The sequence below is a fragment of the Marmota marmota genome, unplaced genomic scaffold (genome assembly GCF_001458135.2).
Source record: "Marmota marmota marmota unplaced genomic scaffold, marMar, whole genome shotgun sequence".
NCBI lineage: Eukaryota > Metazoa > Chordata > Mammalia > Rodentia > Sciuridae > Marmota > Marmota marmota.
In genome coordinates this window covers 28,414,795-28,437,192 of record NW_026000005.1, presented here as the reverse complement: position 1 = coordinate 28,437,192, position 22,398 = coordinate 28,414,795, and the positions used below count along the sequence as shown (strand labels likewise).

At 36.5% G+C, this 22,398-nt stretch overlaps 2 protein-coding genes across 2 annotated transcripts in view; both read right to left on the bottom strand.

The window, feature by feature from the left end:
- Positions 1-524: 524 nt before the first annotated feature.
- Rpe (ribulose-5-phosphate-3-epimerase) lies at positions 525-14,783 on the bottom strand. The gene is made up of 8 exons (XM_015480989.2): positions 14,588-14,783; positions 13,917-13,936; positions 7,631-7,710; positions 3,396-3,535; positions 2,904-3,038; positions 2,306-2,392; positions 649-708; positions 525-536 (listed from the first exon to the last, which is right to left on the bottom strand). Exons 1-8 carry the CDS (start codon positions 14,696-14,698, stop codon positions 525-527), a joined length of 645 nt encoding a protein of 214 aa, XP_015336475.1. The 5' UTR covers positions 14,699-14,783.
- A 1,131-nt stretch (positions 14,784-15,914) lies between these two features.
- Unc80 (unc-80 homolog, NALCN channel complex subunit) overlaps positions 15,915-22,398 on the bottom strand; it is a 188,038-nt gene continuing 181,554 nt past the window's right edge. Inside the window, exons 64-66 of the mRNA XM_048808985.1 lie at positions 21,835-21,946; positions 21,019-21,215; positions 15,915-19,854 (exon numbers count right to left, since the gene is read on the bottom strand). Coding sequence (XP_048664942.1) covers positions 19,591-19,854; positions 21,019-21,215; positions 21,835-21,946 — 573 coding nt within the window. The 3' untranslated portion in view covers positions 15,915-19,590. The remainder of the gene's footprint in view (positions 19,855-21,018; positions 21,216-21,834; positions 21,947-22,398) is intronic.

Here is a 22,398-nt window from a genome sequence, read left to right as displayed (position 1 = left end):
ATAATAAAATACTCAATTTATTTAAAATCAATGATATCTGTTGGACTGACCACAGGCTACTTTCTGTTACTCCTAACAGAATTGAGACAAGCAAATTAATTATATATGGGCGCACTTTAAAATTATACATCTTTGACAACACCAATTTAAAATGTGCAATAAACAGGAAAGTCCTTCATTATAAAATGTAAACAATGGTTTAATTCTAGTCTAGAAATACTGTTATATTTCTAACTAATTTGATCCTTCTTTGTCATAGCTTAGTCAAATGTCTATTCTGACTTGCATCCTAGATTGCGAATTAGAACTTCTCAGACGCCAATACTTCAATATTTGATACTGAGATTGCACATTTTGAGGCTATTATACTATATTTTTTCCTATGTGAAATATGAGGACAATTTGTATGAATCATTTGGTCATGTAAAACAGTTATTCAAGTTATAACACTCATCTAACTGAAATCCTGACTATTTGGCCTAGACTATGAAATTTGACACAAAGTTTTTGTTTAGGAATGGAAATTATACTGGTCCCTATAAAAGGGGATAAAATTCAAATTCAATACTGACAAAACTTTTCCTTGTAGTTTCACTGTACATTTATTCTTAAAGAAAAAAAAAAAAAAAAAAAAAAAAAAAAATNCACAGATCTGGGGTCTTCACTCCTCATAATGGCACTGCCAGACACAATCATGTTAGCTCCTGCCTGGAAGAAGTAAACACTTAGGTTATGCCTTAAATGAAGAAGCAGAAGAGCCTACAACACAATTCTACCATTGCCTACCCCAGCACTTGGTCCAAAATCCACTTTCAGATAAGCAAACTTAAGCAATCTAGTTCAATGATGTAAGAAGTTATAATATTCACAAGAATGTAAAATTATTTTTTTAAATGTGAATGTAAATTTATTTTTAAATGTATCTTAAGAAATCACTGAACTTTTTGTTAAATCAATTCTCAATAAGTTACACAATTGTCTTTGCTAATAGATAAAATTTTCAATCCTTTAATCTAAAATTCTATTAAGGTTTCTTCCTCAATATATACCAATGCCCCCAGAGATACTAAAGAAACAATCTTTTAATTATTTATATGAATTTTGGGAAATTCTGAAAGGACAATTACCATGAAAATGTTAATATTATCCATATGACATCAGCAACATTGAATCTAAATGATTTCTCACTTTGTGTCAGAAATACTTCTACCCTAACATTCCAGAATGGTTTTAATAATCTAGAAAAGGTTTTCAAAATGATGGTTTGAGATGCAAAAGCAAAGAAATAAAAATACATTTAAAAAAACAAAGTACGATGCCTGCAAATTTAGTTCTGAACTTCCCAGGATATGACATGAGAAGGGAAACTCAATGTGTTATGTGATTCCTTGCTAGAAAGGGGAGCTGAGGAACATTTCTCCAGTGTTACACTATCACTTTATGACAAAACATCACATCTCTAACACACTTCTCACAGAAATAAATTTTATAGGGTTACCACTTAGTATGTCTCTTCATTTGAGCAGGAATAGCATAATAGCAAACAGTTAATACAAAGCAATTCCACAAGGGTCAAAAATTGATAGGTATGTATCAAGCATTGGGGGAAAAACCAAACAAAATCTCCTACAGTGGCTACTGTAGGAGAATCTAGAAGTGCAGATACACAATACTACTGGATAAGAGTAGGCCTCACAAGCATTTACCACCTGCAGTGCTACAGAAGGGATGCCATCCTCTCATGAAGGTGAGGCCCAACTAAGCAGGCTGGTTATATAGATAAAACAAAACTAGAACACTTCACCTCTATGTAGAGGACCAAGTGGGTACCAGGCCTAAATTTTTGTCAAAATGGTCCTAGCCTGTTTTAATGAGGAACAAATTACAAATATATCTAAGTTCTAAAAATTAACATAATAACTGAAAATTAAATTTCTCTATTTTTTCCCTTTGATGAGATATCTTTTCTTTCCCTGTTTTAGAAAAATTTCTTAGTCCTACGAACATAATGGTCTTCCAAAGGGCTAGTATTCAACATATTCTTTTTCTACAAAGAACTTTCTTTAGCATTACTGATATAACCAAGATTTACTATTTAACAATTCGTCACTTTAAAAATTTACTTATTGGTCTTTAGTTTCTTAATTCTACATTTAAACAAATAAAAAGAAAGAGAAAAATACTTTTCTAAGAAACAAAGTCAACTTAGGAAATGTAGGGGAAATCTCTTTGGCCCACAAGACAGTGTCTTACAAATTTTATCTGACAAGAAATTGGTCTAGTCACAGTCAAGGAGCAGTCTCACCTCTGCACATTTATGGACAGTGTCAGGACCTACTCCACCATCGACCTCTATATCCAAAGATGGGAACTGGGTCCTCAACCAATGGACCTAGATATACATGAAGAAATAAGTGACTCCTAAAGTGGATATGGGGGAAAACCAAACAAAATCAAATAGTTATACTAGCCATTATAACTCCAAATCTCCAAATAACTATATCAAAACATACTGGGCACACTTGTTCTTTAATGTACTGAAACAAATTAAGCTTTATCAGAGTGGTTTTGTTCTGTTTGCCAAATGGCATTCAATTTGCCATGTCTTTAGAGACATGTAAACAAGATAAAAGACAAACCCTCTATATTCAAAGAAAACTTCCAAGGGATCTAAAGGTTAGAGAAAGTTTTGAAAGAAAATTTCACTATAGGGATACATCAGCTCTGATTTTAAAACCTAAATCTACTTCGGTATTTGTCATCCTGTATTACAACAATCTGTAGGCACCCACATCTCTTTTCCCTGTGATAGGATGACTTAAGAGACTAGTCTTTCAATATATGTTTAGTGAAAGAACACATACAATAAAATTCTCATCCCAGAATCAAATATTTTTTTTTACCTTTGGCATCATATCTTCCATGAATTTCTGCCCTCCAAACCCAGGTTCCACTGTCATAACCAAGGCCATATCTATTTGATTAGCCCATGGTGCCAAATACTCAACTGTAGTTCCTGGTTTGATGGCAAGGCCAACCTATAACAGAGAAAAAATTGCTACATCACACTAACAATTATTTTACTTATTATTGTGCATATTGGGCACAGTATAAATACCATTTTTTAAAAAAATAGAATAATAAATGGAATACATAGATTACTTCATTAGTGGCTGTCAAAAGTAAATGGTTCTACACGGCAGTAATTTTCATAAAATATTAGTGGCATATGTAAATCCTATCTGATAAACAAGTCTCATTCTTAAAATCCTAGCTTTATAGCTGAAACAGGTGCTTACATCAAGTCTTCTTTACCTGCCACTTCTTGCTTTCCATCAAATCTGCCAAATCCTGAAAGGGAATAGTATAAAACATTACCATCAATAACTTCTTACCTTCATCCCATTTTCCCGGATGTCTTTAATCAAAGCCCCTGGGTTCTCAGTGGCCTCTAGATGAAAGGTGTATTGATTGGCTCCTGCTACAGCCATTGGCTTTACCCACTGTTCCGGCTTAGACACCATCATGTGCATGTCTAGAAAGAAAAGACATAGCTTCTAAATATTACTGGAAGGAAAATACCTGGCTCATACAGTTGAAATCAGTCTGTAGTCTTTGCCATTTTGAATGTAAACTCTCCTGGCATGACAGAGACTTAACAGTTATACTTCAAGGTAGTTTCCCTTTATCCTGAAGACAGGTTTGCTCAAATTCATTTGCGGAAAAAAAAGAAAAAAATTCCAAAGCACATGCTGCTGCACATGAGTGCCACTCCAGAAACACAAACAAGTCACACTATTTGTGCAGCCTTGCTTTCTCTTAGAGAGCTAAATTTTGTGATTCCATTTATTCTTTCAACAAACTTAATAAACATTTCCTGCACCATTAACTATTCTAGGCCATAGGAATAGGGCAGAAAACAGGGTATTAGTGGCTGTTTCTCTACTATCACGGTGATTACATTTTTTAGCAGCAGAGAAAACCAATAAAATAAGTAAAATACAAACAAAGTTGGCAGTTAAATAAAGAAAGTGTGTCTGGGATCAAGGTTGCCCAGGGATAAGAAGATGAAGTCAGAGAAAGGAATGCAGTGAGGAAATACAGCACAGAGATGGGCAGGCCCTCAGGTTTTATTCGAAACAAGAAGTGAAAAATACCACAGGATTTTATGTTAAGCAACAAGGTCCAACCAAGGAGGCCAGATGGACATAACCCAGGTGAGGAAGGAAGATGGCAGCAATTGAGGATTCTGGGTATGTTCTGAAGGTACAGCCAACAAAAGGTACAATGGATTTACATGTAGAAGACAAAAGAAAAGTTGAGATGGTACCAAGGATTTGGGCGTGAGCAATTAAAACAGAACTGCTGTTAACTCAGTGGCAGAAGATTATGGGCCAGAACAGATTTCAAGTTGACCAGAAGTCTGATATTCAACCTCATTCTATAGCACGGGCATGGCCTTCTTAAGAGAACTTGCCTTAAAAAACAATTGTGGCTTGTGAGAAGGGAGGAGGCACTTAAAAGAGGCTGATCAAAAAATAAGCCTGTGAAGAATGATAGGTGGTAGTGAGGAGAGTTATTTTGCTAGAGAAAGTACATTTCTGATATTCAAGTAAAAAATTCTAATATTCCAGAACTTAACTAAGAGTTAGTTCAAATAAAAGTCCAATAAAGCTCTGGAAAAAATATTAGGAAAAGAGCACATGACTTAACTAATGAAGCCAAGATTAAAGTCTGCTATTTCTAAATGAGCAAAAGTAACTAAATTAGAACATATTTTAATAGGTAAAAATTTTTAAAAATGTATTCCTCTGTTGTGTCTTATTCTTTGCTATTATAAACAAGGAAAATTCAATCCAGCTTAAAATAACTAGTTTACTCATTCCTTAAATTACCAGACTGATTAGTCAACCTTACTGAATCTCTAGCACACAGTAACTATTAGCATCTCTCACTGGAGAATCTCCACAAGTTCAGGGAATCATAGTTCAGTGAATCTGCCTATAACGAACATAAGACTGGCAGTTTTCAAACTTTCAACCACCAGGCTTCCTTTGTATTCTTAAAAAATACTGAAGACCCCTAAAAACCTATGTTGATATGGGTTGGACTTTTTTTCTTTCTTTTAGTTGTAGTTGGACACAGTATCTTTATTCCATTCATTTAGTTTTATGTGGTGCTAAGGATCAAACCCAGGGCCCCGTGTGTGCTAAGCGAGCGCTAGACCGCTGAGGGACAATCCCAGCCCAATATGGGCTAGATTTATAGATATTAAATGTATTAGAAATTCAAACTAATACATTTTAAAGTATCTACTTACTACTTTATTTAAAAAATTAATAAACTGAGTAGATACTCCTAATCCATGGCCTTACTTTCTGCAGCTTCATTTCTGAGGTTTTCTATAGTTAACTGTAGTCTAAAACTTATTAAATAGAAAATTCTATAAGTAAACAATTCCCAAGCTTTAAAATCACATAACACACCATCCTGCTCTGTGATTCATTTCTCTGTCCAGTGTATCCACACTGCACACACTATCTGCCCATTATTAGTCACTTAGTAACTGTCTTGGTGATGATTTGTACAGTATCACAGTGCCTGTGCTCAAGTAACCCATATTTTACTTAATGGACCCAAAGTGCAAGAGTAGTGATACCAGCAATTCAAATATGCCAAAGAAAAGCCACAAAGTGCTTCCTTTAAATATCATCTCACATTATCCAAGAAGAGTAAATACAATAAGATATTTTGAAAGAGACCACAGTAACATAACTTTTATTATAGTATAAATGCTACAACTGCTAGATAGGTGAGGTGTAGTAAATCCATTTTCAACTTAAGATACTTTTACCTTTACAACACCCTGAGTGGCACATAGCCCTATTGTAAATAAGGAGCATCTGCACTTAGAAACTGTCAAGCTCAGAGGAATAAGAAACAAGTTTTCTAATATTCTAATTTTCTATCCAAGCTCTATCTGGCTATAAAACTGACAAAGTATTTTTTTTAAGGACAAGTTCACCTTATGAATTTTAAAGAAAATATCATAATATTCATGAAATATGCACCTAATTCAGATCATAACTCAAACTATGGCAGAAGTGGTTTTCCTTAAGAAAACCATCATAATTGAGTATGCAACCACTACTTTACATGTATTTCCTACTCTGCCACACAAATATTAAAAAGACATGTGCTCAGGGGTAAGAGTTATTAAAATCAATAATCTGTACTGTCTCACCAAGGATATTTACTGAAAAAACACAGCAAAGAAGCATGAAGTTACTACTGGTATAATTCAATACCCCTCCACTGATTTGGGTTAAGCCACCAGCAAATTAAGTCACCACTGCTTTTGCACTATCAGTACAGAAAGTATCACATATTATGAAAATAGTTTTGATCTCACAGATGACCTGAAAAGATCTTAAGGATTTCCATGGGTCCCGATACCACACTTGGGAGTCCATTGATTTAGATAATAACAAGCACAGATTTCTAATCAATTTTTCTCAGATGCTTATTTGTACTCAAAACTAAGCATGAACAGTTAAGAACTTAAGAAGTTGCACATACAACCTGTGATCTAGTTCCTAAAATACATTCATGTATCAATCACCCATAGTCAAGATCCAAGAATTAAACAACAACAAAAAATGCTTAATATAAAAAACAAAGATCACAAGACCTAAACATTAAGATGTACAGAGTTCATTCACCTTTATTTTAGACCAAACTCTATAGTGATTAATTAGAAAGCTTATCAGCAAACAGCTAAGAAGGAAAAGCAGAGGGCATATGGTGGTAGCAAGAACTGGAAAAAGGAAAGTCAATAACAGGAGAATATATAGACAGTAATGACACATGACCCTAGGAACCCACAAAAAATGAAGAGAAAAGGAGAAAACAGTAAAAAAGTGTTTTTAAAATCCACACAAGAAAGCCAAAAGCAGAAAACTCTGGCTACCATAAAATGGGAGCAAACAATGCTATTTATTTATCCACCTCTCAGAGCAACAAAAATGATTCGAATTCGTAAAAAATGAGCATTTGTGGTACCATAAGTTGATTAAAAAAGTAATTTCAGAAAATTCAGAATCTTCAATTTCCATGAAATAAATGGCTTCTAGGCCATCTATGAGTCAACTGATTCATAAATTCAGTCAATTATACTGAGTCCTAATCATGTATCTATGCTTCTTTAGGAAAACCATAGTAAATGAAGGAGATTCAATCTCTGCCCTCATGGGCTCTATAGTCTGGTTAAAGTAATCTCAGACCAGAGAAAGTTATAAGAAAATCAACATGGTAGTAAATGTATAAAGGTTAATTTACCACAGGTGCTAAGAAAGGCCTCTCTGAGAAAATGACAAATGATCTGAGGCCCAAAGATGAGGCATTCAACCAAGTGAAGAGCTTTCTAAGCAGAGATTAGCAAATGCCAAGGCCCTGAGGCAAGAAAGAGTCTGGCTTGCTACTAAAGTCAGGCCAGTGAAGCCCCAACACAGGAAGAAGGGCTGGAGGGAAAGGGGGACAGGTACAGGATAAACTGGAAGCTAAAAAATCAATCATTCCCTTTTCTTTGATCTGAACAACATAATCCAACATCAGATGACATAACACTTACCAAAGAAAGGGTCCTGGCCTAGCTGCTTTCGGAGGCTTTCTACCACAGGGTGACCAAAGGTGATGTTGGGAACAAAATGCCTACAAGACAAACAAAATCTCATTCTGAAAATGTTTTCAATTCAGTTTTTATGTTTCTCTCAATATGAATTCTGATGGGGGTAGAAGGGACTGGCTGGGATTGCAATATTTTTAAATTTAATATCATCAACATGAAAATTAAACTAATAGTAACTGGACAACTTTGTTTTGCAAAGCAACAGCTCCTAGATATCTCAGAAATGTATAATGCCACATACATCTTCATAACAAATTAGAAGAATTTATAACCATAACAGGGAGAAATGGAAAAATGACTAAATAAAAAACCCAAAAGTTTATGACTTGCCCAAGTCACATACTAGTTCGCAAAGTTCAGGACACTGGCACATATTTCCTGAGTCATAGCTTGTCACAGAAATTTGTGGCTACTTCTAATGCAATTTCACTGGGCACTAAATGACAATTTAAATTGTCCTGAAGATAACCAGTAAAAAAATTTGATGTTTTTAATAACTACCTTTTAATGAGAGTTTACTACATGCCAGGCATTGTACCTTCATTTCATCTTCACAATAGCTTAACAAAATTGATACTACTATTATCCCCACTTGAAGAGAGCAGGATAAATAAAATCCTTCAGTCAATAATCTGTGGAGAAAGGATTCATATTAAGTGTCTGATATCAGACCCAAGGTACTTAACCTTTCACCTACCCCACTAACTCCTATTATTCTACTTGCTCACTTAAACATTTAGCAAAATCTTCTACATGCAAGTAACCATGCTGGGTGCATAAGATATTGTGCTTAATAAAGAAGTATGCTAGAATTCCTCCATACCCTAAGAGAGTTTACATTTTCAGCTCCCTTTACCTCCATGTCAGCCCATATGATTAGTTCTCATCAATGACCCCTGAGTAGTGGTATAGGCTGAGAATCCCTAATCTGAAAATCCAAACTATTTCAAAACTGGAAACTTTTTGAGCACTGACTTGATGCCATAAATGGCAAATTCCACTCTTCACGTGAAAAGTTGCAATCAAAATGAAGGCAAACTAACAATACCATGTAAAATTACTTTCAGAAGTGTATAAGATGTACATAAAACATAAATGAACTTTATGTTTAGACTTGGGTCTCATTCCCAAAATAACTCCTTTTATTTACATGTAAATATGATAAGAAATCCAAGATATGGATAAGGGACTTTAGATAACGACTATTCAACATGTATTCCTTTCCTACTCTAACTTTACCTTTCTGATAACAAAGCCCTTTGGGCAGGAGAGCCTCAGGATGGAAGGGGAAGGACACACAATGTTACATGAGTAAGAAATAAGATATAATGTTACATTAATGTAATCTGGGTTTTCAGAACATTGAACAGTAACAAGCAAGCAATACATGATTATAGGTAAACTGACAAAAAAGTATTACACAACATTAAAAGAAGATCATAAGATTTAGAAATCAAGATTTGTAAAGATGAGAAAAGAAATGAAGCAAAGGTTTAAAATGAACCAAAGGAAGAATGAAGCAAGTTATGTTCAAAGAGGAGGTTAAAGGTGTTAATAAGTTAGGTATGAAAAACATAGGAGGTGGGTTAAATCACATTAAGGGAGTCAAATGCCAATCTCAGCTTTTCAGACTTCATCCCACTGAAAATACAAAGTAAGATTTTTAAAGCAAGAATACTAAATAAGATTTGAATAATAAAGAAGAAAGAGGACTGAGCAACAAATTGCAAAAAGAATGATAAAAGGCTTGTTAAGTGGCAAGAACAGTAATGACAAGGTCAGGAAAAACTGATAGGATGTGTCAACTGATTAGATGTGAAGTGTCGGGGAGTAAAAGCAAAGAGAATAAAAAGGTTGACCAATGTAATTCTGCAACCTGTACACTCAGAAAAATGAGAAATTATATCCCATCTGATTCAAATGTATGATATGTCAAGATCATTGTACTGTCATGTGTAACTAATTAAAACAAATAAAGAAAAATAAATAAATTAATTAATTAAAAGGTTGAGCTTTTAAGTTTAGATGACAGAAACAATGAGTGTTGATACAAAACAAACTTACATATATTCCAGGCACAAGTTCTAAACACTTCCCATATATTAAATCTTTAAAATCTCACAACAACCCTATGAGATAGGCACTACTATCTATTTTACAGACAAGCAAGAGACCCAAAGTCACCCATTCAATGAGTGGCAAAGGTAGGAGTTCAACGCAGGCTTACCTAAATTACTATGTTCATCTGTCCCTACAATGACAACTAAGGGGAGAATGGGGGAAGGTCAGGATTCAGGATGCACCTGAGGACAGATAAGGTGGATCAGGACAGATATTTTTCATTTACTGATATGTTGGCCCTTGTAGGCTAACTTCTAGTATCCAGACAATTATTCCAGCGTTTGCCTAAGAGCAATTGCTGTCAGGATTACAGACAGATGAGGTGCTTAGGTTACTTAAACCAAAAATAAAGACCATATAAGAAGGCAGCAAATCTACTAAATATTTCGCAATGCTGGAATTAAAAGATTTTTATTCCCTACAGTGTTCTCTGAATTTGCTGTGTGGCCTTAGAGGTAATTTTGTTGTCCGAACCTTAGATTTCATGTATCACGAAAATATGATAACATCATGAAAAAGTACAACTCAATACATATTTACTAGCAAACACAAGCATAACAACTATAACGACTGACCACCAAATTATGTGACCAATTTGTGCTTCTGAAGATCAGTTTAATACACTGGGTTCACTAAGTATCCTGGAAGAATAAAATACACTTAATAGACTCAGAAGACATGAAAGGCTTGTGTCTAAGCCCTAACAAAACAAAGCTACAAATTCAAGCCTGAAGTCAGAATGTCCTGAATTTGCCTAGGTAACCACACAGAAGCACCTGATACAAATGGTTTACAGCCTTTACTTCAAGCTTACTGACTCCAAAGGGGACCCAAGAATCTGAATTTCTCAAATGCCCCAAGAGTTCTTATCAGACCAGCATGGAAAAGACTAAATTATTTCACTCTCACAAACAGATATTTCATGAGAAAGTCTGATTTATTATTATCTCATTATGCCTTTTTTTTCCCCTTGAAAGTAGTTTCTGAACTAGTCTATAAAAAATAAAATGTAATAAAAAAAGTATTTCTTCTTCCCAGAGACTTACTGGAATTAAACTATAACTATAGTACAGAAATAAAATCATTTTCTCTCTAGTCATATTTCACTGTCAATCTTTAGCTTTACTTATAAATTCTGTAATAAATTCTATTTCAGAAAAACAAGTTGAAGGTGGTAAGGAGGACTAAGGTTGATATAAAATGTACCCAGACCAATACCAGAAATCAAATTTCCTGTTAATCAGGAGTCACAAGCCAATGGGAGTTGGCAGATAACATCAAGGAGCAAAACAGAGCAGATGGGGATGAAGGAGCAATGAACACCTGGATGGACTAAAGGTATTTAGCTCTAGCCAACTGTGACCTTGCCAGAGTGCATCCAGGGCTGGCAAATCTTTGATTCCACCCTCCCAAGATTAATGTGAAATCTCCCAATTTCAAATTTTGTTAATAGCTTATTTGCTCTGTTCTCATGCTTAGGATCAACACATTTCAGTCACTGCCCTGTCATGATGCATGTGCATTTTCCAAGGTATTTGTCTAGAGAAGTAACCTGTCCTTTATTCCACACACAAGTATATAAGTGCCCCACCTTCCACAGTGATCTCCAAACTAGTGTCCGACTTTCTAGATCAAAATGTTTTAATCAGGAGAAAAACTGAGGGTCTGGGTGAGGGAGACTAGAAAACAAGCAAATACAAAGTGTGATGTTAGATGATATTAAAAGGGCCAGGGAATAGAGAAACAGAGGGCTGAGGATGTAGCTCAGTGGTAGAGCACTTATCTAGCACATGTGAGACACTGGGTTGGATTCTCAGCGGAAGGAAGGGAGGGAGGGAGGAAGGGAGGGGAAAGAAAAGGAAAGAAAGGGGCTATGTCCACCTACAACTAAAAAAATATTGGGGAAGAAAAAAAGAGAGAGAAACAAAGGGAAACTAGGAAGGGAAGGTTCTCACTGGCCATCTGCAAAAAAGGGAATCTGCAACCCCACTTTCATAACCCTGGCCTAGGAGACACTAGAGCACATGGCTTATGGGCATTGGCTGAACCTCCCTAAACAAATTTTCTCCACTATAAAAGACATACAACAGTTCTTACTTTTAAAGGTGTGTGAAGGTTAAAAGGAAAACTCTGCAAACTATATGCAGGTTTTATTTTTTCCAAACCAGTTTCCTGGCAAAAGAGTGTCAATATAAAACAAAATACTTTATCTTATTTAATATACTCAGGGTCTGCCACAAGGAGGGGAGTGATTCCCTAGAGATTTCTCCTATTATGATTTAACCACTCATTCATTTATCAATGATAACTAAACTTGTAATGGTGTTTACTGCAGAGAATACCTAGATGAGCAAGAGAGAGGGTAGACCCTGTTTCCAGGAAGCTTTTTCAGTGTAAGAAGAAAGGCAAAAAGTAACAAAATAAGAGTATAAATAATGAATTACTCTTTGAGGACAGAGAATGTCTTAAATCATTCTGTCAGCCCAGGACTCATAAAAAGCATTTAATTGCTGAGAGAACACCAACTATTACATTGCTTCTAAGGCTGGCGCCACCATTTTCTAGTAACAAGACGTAACTCAGTGTCTTACTCCTCCCTGTCAAAATGTTGGTGATACAATGGAGTATTACTCAGCCACAAAGAAGAATGAAATTATGGCATGTGCAAGCAAATGAATGGAATGGAGACTATCATACTAAGTAAAATAAGTCAGACCCAGAAAGTCAAAGGTTGCATGCTTTCTCTAATATGTGGAAACTATTCCAAAATAAAGAAAGAAAAGAAACAGGGGTGGGGGTTGACCTCTATCAAAATAGAAGAAAGATCAGTGGAGTAGAGAAAAGGGATTGAGAGAGAGGGAGGAGGGATGGGTTAAGAGAAAAACATTTGACTCAACTTTCCTATGTACATATATGAATATACCACAGTGAATCTCACTGTTATGTGAATTTTTAAAAAAATTTTTTTAGTTGTAGGTGGACACAATACCTTTGTTTTGTTATTTATTTTTTATGTGATGCTCAGGATCAAACCCAGTGCCTCGCATGTGCTAGGCCAGCGCTCTACCACTAAGCCACAACCCCAGCCCCTGTCATAATATTCTTGATTGGTGAACCGAAACAAATTATTTTCCTCATCCATTCACTTACCCATACATGGCTTATTTCAAACCAAATCGCTTTCTGTGTCACACTCACAGATACTCATGTAACCTGTTCCATCCTAAGACCCCTAGGTGTTCTCTTAGCCTTAAAAATGTAATTAACATCTCTAAGGTACACACTCCAGTTAGTGTATTACCTGTGAGAGTTGAGGGCTTCCAAGCAAAGCTTTTAAAAGCATATACAGAATTACACATGACAGTAAACTAAAAATCAAGCTTTGAGAGAGGTAACACTAACCTTCTTATACAATAAGCCTATCATTCTTAGTAATCTGAGGTCAAGGCATTGGCATCACCAGTTAGGAAAATTTGTAAGGTAAAATGTGAAAGAGAAACACCACATCCAACCACACAAAAGAAAGGACAAAACTCTACAAGTGACAGTGAAGTTAAAAAGAAACTCATTAATCATATTTTGTAAATAACATCAATTTATAAATGTGAATGAGGGCATGTGGAGGTTTTCACCTATTTCAAATAAATTTCTTTTTCCTTTCTCTTTTCTTTTTGGTATTGGGGATTGAACCCAGTGGCACTTAATGACTGAACCACAGTCATAGCCCTTTTTATTTTTACATGGGGCTTTGCTAAGTTGCACAGGGCCTCGCTAAGTTGCTGAAGCTAGCTTTGACATTGCGATCCTTCTGCCTCAGCCTCCCCAGACGTTGTGATCACAAGCGTGCAGTGGCTGCAATAAAAATCTTCTATCCCAACACACCGTAATGAATTGCCTAACAGTGCAGACCAAAGAACTACAGATAATTCGACAAAGGGAAGATAAAAGTTATTAAAATTCTGTCACAAACGTCCATGATCTTGAGGGTCTCTTACTGTTTTCTCTCCATTTCTTTCCTCATTTTGTAACCAACTTAAGAAACTTGTATTCTGATTCCAAATAATACGTTATAACTACAGTGCTTAAAATTTACTTACAAAAAACTGACCTCACTGCAGAGCAGGGTGCCTGAAGAAAAAATAGATAGGAAAATCAGAATTCGAATAATGATACAACAGTTACAGAGAATTTACTATGCGTCAGGCACTGTAAACTTATATTTGCTCATTTTGTCTTCCAAACATACCTAAGCATAGGTTCTGTAAGTATTCCCATATTTTTCAAATAATGAAACTGAAGCTCAATAAGGTTAAGTGGCTTGTCCAAGGTAATCCGAGAAGTGACAGAACTTGGGCAATTTCCCTTCAGGTGCCAAGCTCTTAATGGTTACACAAATATGTCTCCCCAGCTTTACCCCTAACTAGCTATATGAGCTTGGGCAAGTCATGCCTACCCCCTTGGGCCTCAGTTTCTCTACTGTACACGAAAGGGCCTGGAGATTTAAGGTCGCTTCCGGGTCCTAAGACCACACGTTACGTGGGGGGAGGGGAGGAGTTGAGGTTTGGGACCAGCCCGCAGCCCAGGATGCTGCGTCAGGTCAGTTCCAGCCAGGGCCTTCAAGCTTCCCACCCCATTCCCCACCTCAATACAGTGTTCAAAGTGAGGCGCCCCCGGTCGTACAGGGACACCGTGCACCCAACAGGCATTCAATACAGGTGCGCCGTCCCGCCCCCGCGCGGCAAGCCCGACCCGAGCCCCGAGGAGTTACCCGTCCATTACATCCAGGTGCAGATAATCTGCCCCAGAGTCTAGCATCCGGAGGCACTCAGCCCCTAAATTGGCCAGGTCGCTGTTAAGGATGGACGGGCCAATCTTGCAGCCCGACGCCATGGTGCTGGTTCCGTAGTGCTAGTTACCCCACGAGTCCCCGGCTAGACGAAAGCGTCACCACGATTGGGCGCGCAGCCCGGGCCCCGCCCTTTCCCCCCGTGCAGTCTTCCGGACTCTGCCGGAAGCAGTGCCTAATCTCACTTTANGGCATAGGGGCGGGGCCTGATGGGAGTCCTTTTTCCTTCTCCCTCTCTTGACACCCTTACCTTTCGCGGTACCCAGGAGTTTCTTGATCTTCCTCCGCTTTTCTTTTTCTATATTTTATTCTCCTCGGCTCTTGACCTTACTTCTCATTTTGTTTCTCCATTATTTGCTTATGCGTTCCTTTCCTCCGCAGCTCCTGTGTTTGCCCTTTAAAAACAATAACCACCTTTCCCCTGTGCTTTCTCATTCCTAGAACTTTTCTCACAAGTGGAGCAATTCTGGCTGTGCCAGGCTTTAGCAGGGTTACCTGGCAAGTCACTTCTCCCTGCCTTGGGTTTCTCATCTGTAAAGACAGTGCGCAGTGTTTAGAATTGTTGTGAGGATTAAATGAACAAGGCCAGGTGATGAGCCTTGTCTGGTGCCCAGTACAAAATGATGTTATCATTAGTATCCACCTTTCCTGCCCCTCGCCCACCTTTATTGTTGTTGTTGTTTTTCCCTCTCAGCAATACTCATTGACATAAGTGACACATTTGGTTACTGTTCAGACACAATACAGAAATGAATAAGTGTCCTGCTGCCAAATGTGTGAAGATCCTGGGTCCTCAAAAGAGATGGAATTAAAACCACATGGGGGAAAATGGATTTAGCAAGAGCAATTCTAGGGAGTAAGGAGACAGCACTTCCTAATTTGTATTAAAGATATAACTGATGTGTTAACTGGGCCCCCATGGTTTTTATGGACTGTCAGAGGATAATCAGGTCTTTAACACCCCCACCGGGACATCTACCAGTCATTCCAGCAGGTCAAAATCTGGGCAGTGAAGGCAAATTGGGGTACCTGACTCCAATGCTCTGGTTCTGCTTTGTTTGAAAGGATGGAAAGCTGGGGTAGAATAAAGCTGGAAGGGGTGGGGAAAGTGCCTAATTGGAAGGTAACCTCAGGCCAGACTGGAGGTTAAAGAGGGAAAGCAAGACATTAACAAAGGCATACCCCAGGGATCCAAAATGAATATTTTCCTGAATGAGCAAACGTTTTCTTCCTTATGGTGAGAAATAAAACTCAGGCATATTAAATGCTCTTAGATTTCTTTTTATTATATGTGCATATTCAAACACAGAAGTCAATATCTTTCATAAATATCTTTCATAAACATTTCAGTATTTATTCATATGCATTTTTCCATGCTCTTTGGTCATTCAATATTCACAACAGACTTCATAGTCATCTGAGGGAAGTTGGCTGTGTAGTCAATCCTTTGTTTTACCTATAAAATGGCTAATAAAGGACTTTCATCCTGTGGTCACAGTGACAATTAAAAAATATTATGGAGGTACATAGATCTGTAATCCTAAATGATCCTAAAATAATATAAGTAAATTTGTCTTAAACTTTTCCAAACACATCCTGCCCTTGTTTTATATTCTCCTGAGTGTCAAATCAAAGTTTGCTTTTGAAATGCTGCAGTTGAGACCCACTAAAGTAAATGAGGAAGTGGGGCATTTTACTCACTGCAAGACACAAGGCCATGGAATTGGAAGTGTGAGGTCACAGGGCAACAGCATGACTTGATGTGATAGCAGCAATTCCAGAGACTGTGCTCTATTAAAGTGTATAACTTGAGGAAGGATATTTAATTCATATTTTGGACTGCCATTCTATTCATTTTTGGCCCTTTCTTTCCTATAGTTCTCTACCTCTACATATGCTCTATTTTCTTAAAAACTCTCAGAGCTGGGCAGCAGAGTGGAGAAAGTTCTTTCTTAAAGGAACAGATGCTAAAGAAGAGGAGATGTCATTCTGTCTAAGATATTCTTGGAGGCTTGAAGTAGCAAACCAGCTACTCCCAATCTGTGCAACATACCCTAATCAGATCACCAATACTGCAGACTCTACCCCCCAGCAACACCATGTGCCCATTCATGCCTTTGACACTGTAGTTCTTAATGTCTTGGGACATGCACCCAAGAACTAATTTCCTTTTATGAAAAATCAAATACTTTATCTAATAGAATTATAGAAAGCAGCAAATACTGAAAAATGAAAGTAAAATGATTACTATAGAAAATTCGGTATCCAGGATTTGAACCGGTTAAATTGAATCTGCATATTATGTATCTATACCCACTGTTATGGATACTACATGTTTATTCCAGGGTCTCTCAAATCTTATTTTCTGAATAAGCAACCTTTTTGTTGTGTCCAAGTTTTTATACATGGGAAGTGGGTGCCTATATTTTTTTTCCTCTGAATAAGACAAATATCAGTAAGTAACATAGCTTAAGAAATGATCTATTATTACCATACTGTATTTATCATATGTAATAATTAACTTTTAGTCAAGTAGTCAATAATATTTTGAACAATACAAAAGATTGTCAATTACCTTGAACTTTTTTCTTACCTTCCCCGACTGTTGTTTTTAAAAAATAGTTATTCCTTCAAACTCCAGGTGACAGTATTCCTGAGAATACTTCTCATGAGGGTCTTATGCACATACATATAGATACTTTAGCCATTACACTTAAACATTCAACACATTACATTCAACACATTTAAGGACACCTCCAATGGAACAGACACACACATCGTCAAAAATCTCAGTAGTCCCAGTATGAAAACATTCCCACTCTGTAAGCCCCTGTTTCCCAGAATGGGAGGGTTTTTTTTTTCTTTTTTTGCAAGGTATGACATGATTTAGCTTATTGAAAAAGTTTCTAACAGAATTCCATACACTTGAGTGAAAGAGTTGGACTAAAAGGCAGAAAGACCAGCAAAATCATGTTCAAAACAGCTCAATACATTTAAAATATATATATATATATAAAAGATATTTAGGATGACCCCTTACTTTTTAAATATTTGATATACCATAGAGAATTTGAGTCAAAAGTCAAGAAACTGGAACAAAGCACACACATATAGAAAGACTCACATAGCCCAGACAATTGTAATTACCAAACATAAGGCCTCTAATGCTAATTGAGCAGCATGATTTTTAGCAGGTAAAATATATCAGAATCAGAAAACCACTTATATGTCTACTTTTGCACTTGAGAATTAATTCAGCATTAAGTGTAAATAATGTGAAAATGTTATAAAACATAAAAGAGGCCATTTACCTCCTTAATTTTTCTGAATTTTGAGATTTTAAATTTATTCTTTTATCATTAACTCACAGATAGCTTTCATTCTCCTAATAAATGGGACCATAACCCCAAATTATATTTGAAACTGTAAATTATGATATAACCAGTACCTATTTAATAAGCAAGTCTAACAGAAAAATAATTTTTCTTTATAACTAAGGTGGGTTTAGTAGGTTTCCTCTTTATACATATACATTTCACAGTCAACATAGTCAACATTTACGTATATAGAATGTATTTTAAATCTCAGTGTAATAAAAGTTTATGTTAAACTTTTACTTCAGGACTAGAAAATACACACACTCACCCAATCATACCAATTTAGGTATGCATATGGATTTTTTTATGTGCAGTAGTTATGTAACAATTTTATAATGTAGACTGTTAAAATTACAAAAATCTATTTTGTATTCTTTGATGCCCAGCCCTTTAATAATCCACTAGATATTGGCCTCAAAGCTTTCCAAATTTCATACTTTATCTTAAAGTAATTGAACTTCAAGTTAAAAGCCTATTTGTAAAATGTACAAGCTGAGTGTACAAGCTGAGTGTCTATGAAGAAATGGCTAACTTTATATATTTTTCCTCATAAACATAGATGTCCCAAGGATCATAAGAGTATTTTTACTATTGAGAAAAAAGTTATTTTACTGAACCAATTCTAACAACACTAACTTTAATGTATGAAAATATGCCCTGAAGGGCAGGCACAGGATACCACAGGGATGCCATAGGGGAAAGTAATCACATTTCCCAATAAATCTGAATCTTGGCATGGGTGTAGTCAGGGCTAAAAGTGGGAATACTACCTCTTTTGATCTATTATATTTACATGTAGATTTTAGAATTATATAGCTGTTTAGATTCTTAATTCAGAATTATAACTGATAATTTCCAAGTATTCTCTAATGTGATTATGAAATGGAATCATCTTATGGCATCAGCATTCTGATTTAAATGTGCACTGAAAATGACAGTTGAAAAATAAATTTTGAAAAGTCCACAGCTCTAAAAATAGTATTTTTTCTTCTTCTAAATGGCTACATTGTTGACCAAAACAAAAATGGCTGCAGGCTTATTTGTTATTTATTCACCCCAAACTAATATTCTCTATATTGATTATTATCATGTAAATCACTACTTGTATAGCCACCTGATTTAATATTTTTGAAGCTATAAAAATAAACATTTGCATGAGATGTATAATGTGAGCAACCTCAAAAAATTGCATTCTTTTCTTAGAATATATTATTTGTTAATATTCCTGTGAAAGCAGTGCTCTAATAGTATAGACTTTTAACTGCTCAAGGCTTCTTGAATCACAAAGTACAGTGAAATGGCTCTTTCCCCTTATTCTTCCCTGGTTTTTCTGGTCTTTACACAACTAAATCCTTTTAGCCTTTGATTTTCAAGATGTTTATGAAACCTACATTACTAGGTATATTAGCAGCAAAATCTACTCAGATTTGTGCCGCTCATTGGATGTAAAGTGCTGTTTTATAATTAATCTTTTTAATTAAAAGCAAAAGTATTCAGCTTTCAACAGAGTGATCCTCTCCCTGTCTTCTCTATACCTTCAATACTAACAAGATACAGAACTAAACATGAGACTCATCTAGGACTACATCTGTCTCCCCCAGCTCAGGAGTAAAAGTGAACTGGCTAGACAACAGGGGGTTCTCCATGCCATTTTCCTCGCTGATGTGAAGCACAGTGTCTCCATGCTGTAGGAGGCTGGATGTCTCAAGGCCTGTGAAGTCATCAGGGTCTGAAAGCTGAGGAGAGAGGGGGCTGTGTGCTGCAGCACCTTGTGCTTCTGTGTCCTCCTTCTTTTCTCCTTCTTCAGTGGGGAGGGGTTCACTCTATGATCAAAAGGATCATAACATTGTGAACAAATAGGATGGATGCCAGAGAAGAATATCAAAGTATGTCGTGCAGCTATAACTGGACAAGGAATCAGAAAGCTAGTCCTGGTTCTAGCCTTTGTTACTGGTAAGATCTTACATAGACCCCTTTAGCTTTCTAAGCTTCAGTTTTCTAACCTGTAAAATGAGCAGAATTTTTTATCCTGCTTACCTTATTGACAGTGAAGATCAAATGAGATAATAAGTGTTAAAACATTTTTATATACCTATACAAAGGTATATAGTAACATTGCCCCTTAGTTTTCTTTAAATACCACATTAGAAGAATGTGATTCCTATAGGAATTTACTTGTAAAAATCAAAAGAAGAAAAAAAATGTCAAAATAAGAAAAATATCAAAACAATTAAGAGGAAGATCAAAAAAACAGTTCCTTTCATCTTACAGGAAACAGAAGGCTCTCAATGTAAAGTCTTCATCTAAATTATTAATTTTATTTATTTTTTCATTGACTATCCTTCAACTAGGTATCATACACCTGTTTTCAATGGTTATTTCAATTGCAAAATATTTTCTTTAGGTTTTTGTAATTAAGATTACAAAGACTTCTCTTGGTCTTTTATAGTTTGGATATGAGGTATCCCCCCAAGTCTCCTGTGTTTATGTGGGAATGTTTGGAGGTGAGATAATCAGCCCATCCTATTGTGAATAGACTGAGTGGTAACGATAGGTAGGTGGGGCATAGCTGCAGCAGGTGGTCACTTGAGATGTGCCCTGGAAGGGTTCATCTTCCCTGCAGCCCCATCCCCTCCCTGGCTGTCATCAGGGGAACAGCTTCTCTGCTGCAATGTTCTGCTTTACCTTGGGCCCAAAGCAATGTACTCTGCTGACTATGGACTGAGACCTGTGATACTGTGAGCCAAAATAAACTTTTCTTCCTCTAAGTTGTTCTTGCCAGATCTTTTGGTCATGGTGACACAAAACTAAGTAGATATATTCCTAGCTATATACTTTACATAGATTTTCTATTTCATGATGGCAATACCATGTTTGGATAAAATGTTACAGACCCAGATATATATGGAATAAATTTGCTTATCCAAATGGTTCCTAGAAATAAGAATGTAGTGAGCAGTCCTTGCCTATTTCTTCAGTGTCCTCACCTTGGGAGATAAGCTGTGGAGATCCGCAACAACTATGGCCGGGGAAGACGTGAGGACTGGTTTGTCCAATCCTTCTGGTTTCCTGCTCAGGGCTGGGCTGCAGCCCTGTGGTTGACCTATGGCAGGAAGCGTGTCTGTTGGGGCAGCGGTTGGCTCTGGCTGAGACTCAATGAAGGTAACAGATCGTTTCTGATCCACTGTAAGTCAGAGGTGAGTTAGTAAATAGGGGAGAAATTGGTGGTTGATGCTTAGTAACTGGCATTAGCCAGTGTCTCCTGGATTTTCTTAATGAAGACATTGCTGGGTTATTAATAAATGAAGGCATATTTGACTGTTTTGTATGCTTTGATTTCAACTTATTATAAACAGTAGGAATTGGTTAGGAAAATCATTTTTAAATAATAAATGGCCTAAAACAAGATTTGCAAGGAGCATTAGTAAACTTGATTGGCCCCTCATAACAACTGTCAAAGGACTTAAAAGTCCCAGAATATTATTCTTCATAGCTTTGTCTTCAGTGAGAAATAATAATCCCAATTCCTTGCTCAAGTAGAAAAAAAAAAAACCACCCTTTTTACTCAAATGTCAGAATATCAATGGTTTGGCTAGGACTCTTCCATTTTCTTAGGTTCATGGGGGTAGAATCAGGGTTAGAAAGAATAAAAAGCATTAAAATTTTCTGGAGAATTTCTTCCCTTATCCTAACACCTCCCCACTGGCGTTTATCTGCATCTGCTCGGTTTCTGCAGGCCTTTTTGTCTCACTTGCATGACATCATTTCAATGGCACAGGCAGAAGGGACCCAGGAGGCCTCACCAGATGGCTTCGTCTTAGGTTGAATACTCCTGCGAGTGGTTGACAGCCGAGCCCCATGTCTGTTTTTGGGTTCAGTCTGAGTCTTCTGCCGTGACAGTAGGGGACGTCTTAGCTAAAGAGAACAGGCAGAATAAAACTGGCAAAGGAGTCCAGCTGCTTGCAGGGAAAGCGGCTCTCAGAGGATTCTGACTATAGCTTTTACCTTTATTTTCATGTTCCCCTGGACTCCTGTTCTTACATTTATAGCTGATAAAATTCTTTCTGCACTTTTAACTGTAACTGTTTTCTTCTGGTATCCCTTTTAACCAATTCATTTCCCAATTATTATTCCTTTAATGTTCCTAAGAATATTAATTGACATAATTTAAAATTTTAATTTTGAGAATTTCAGTGGATATACAATGAACAATTATTGCTTACTAACCAATCTTTATTCATCTAAAAGGTATAGTTGAACATATGCTAACTTTCAAGGAGGAGGTTCATTAAAAAAAAAAAAACTCAGATGCTGGCAAAATATCTTGTACCTGAATCAGTCAATTCTGGGAAGTTCCCTTTGAAGAA

Bases quoted from the DNA above. Each gene is read 5' to 3' on its own strand.
- Rpe (XM_015480989.2), bottom strand. From the start codon at position 14,698: ATGGCGTCGGGCTGCAAGATTGGCCCGTCCATCCTTAACAGCGACCTG. The intron at 3,536-7,630 runs GTAAGTGTTATG...TTTTCTTTCTAG, and splicing joins AGGCCAGGACCCTTTCTTTG to ACATGCACATGATGGTGTCT. The intron at 709-2,305 runs GTGAGACTGCTC...TACTTCTTCCAG, and splicing joins CTGTCCATAAATGTGCAGAG to GCAGGAGCTAACATGATTGT.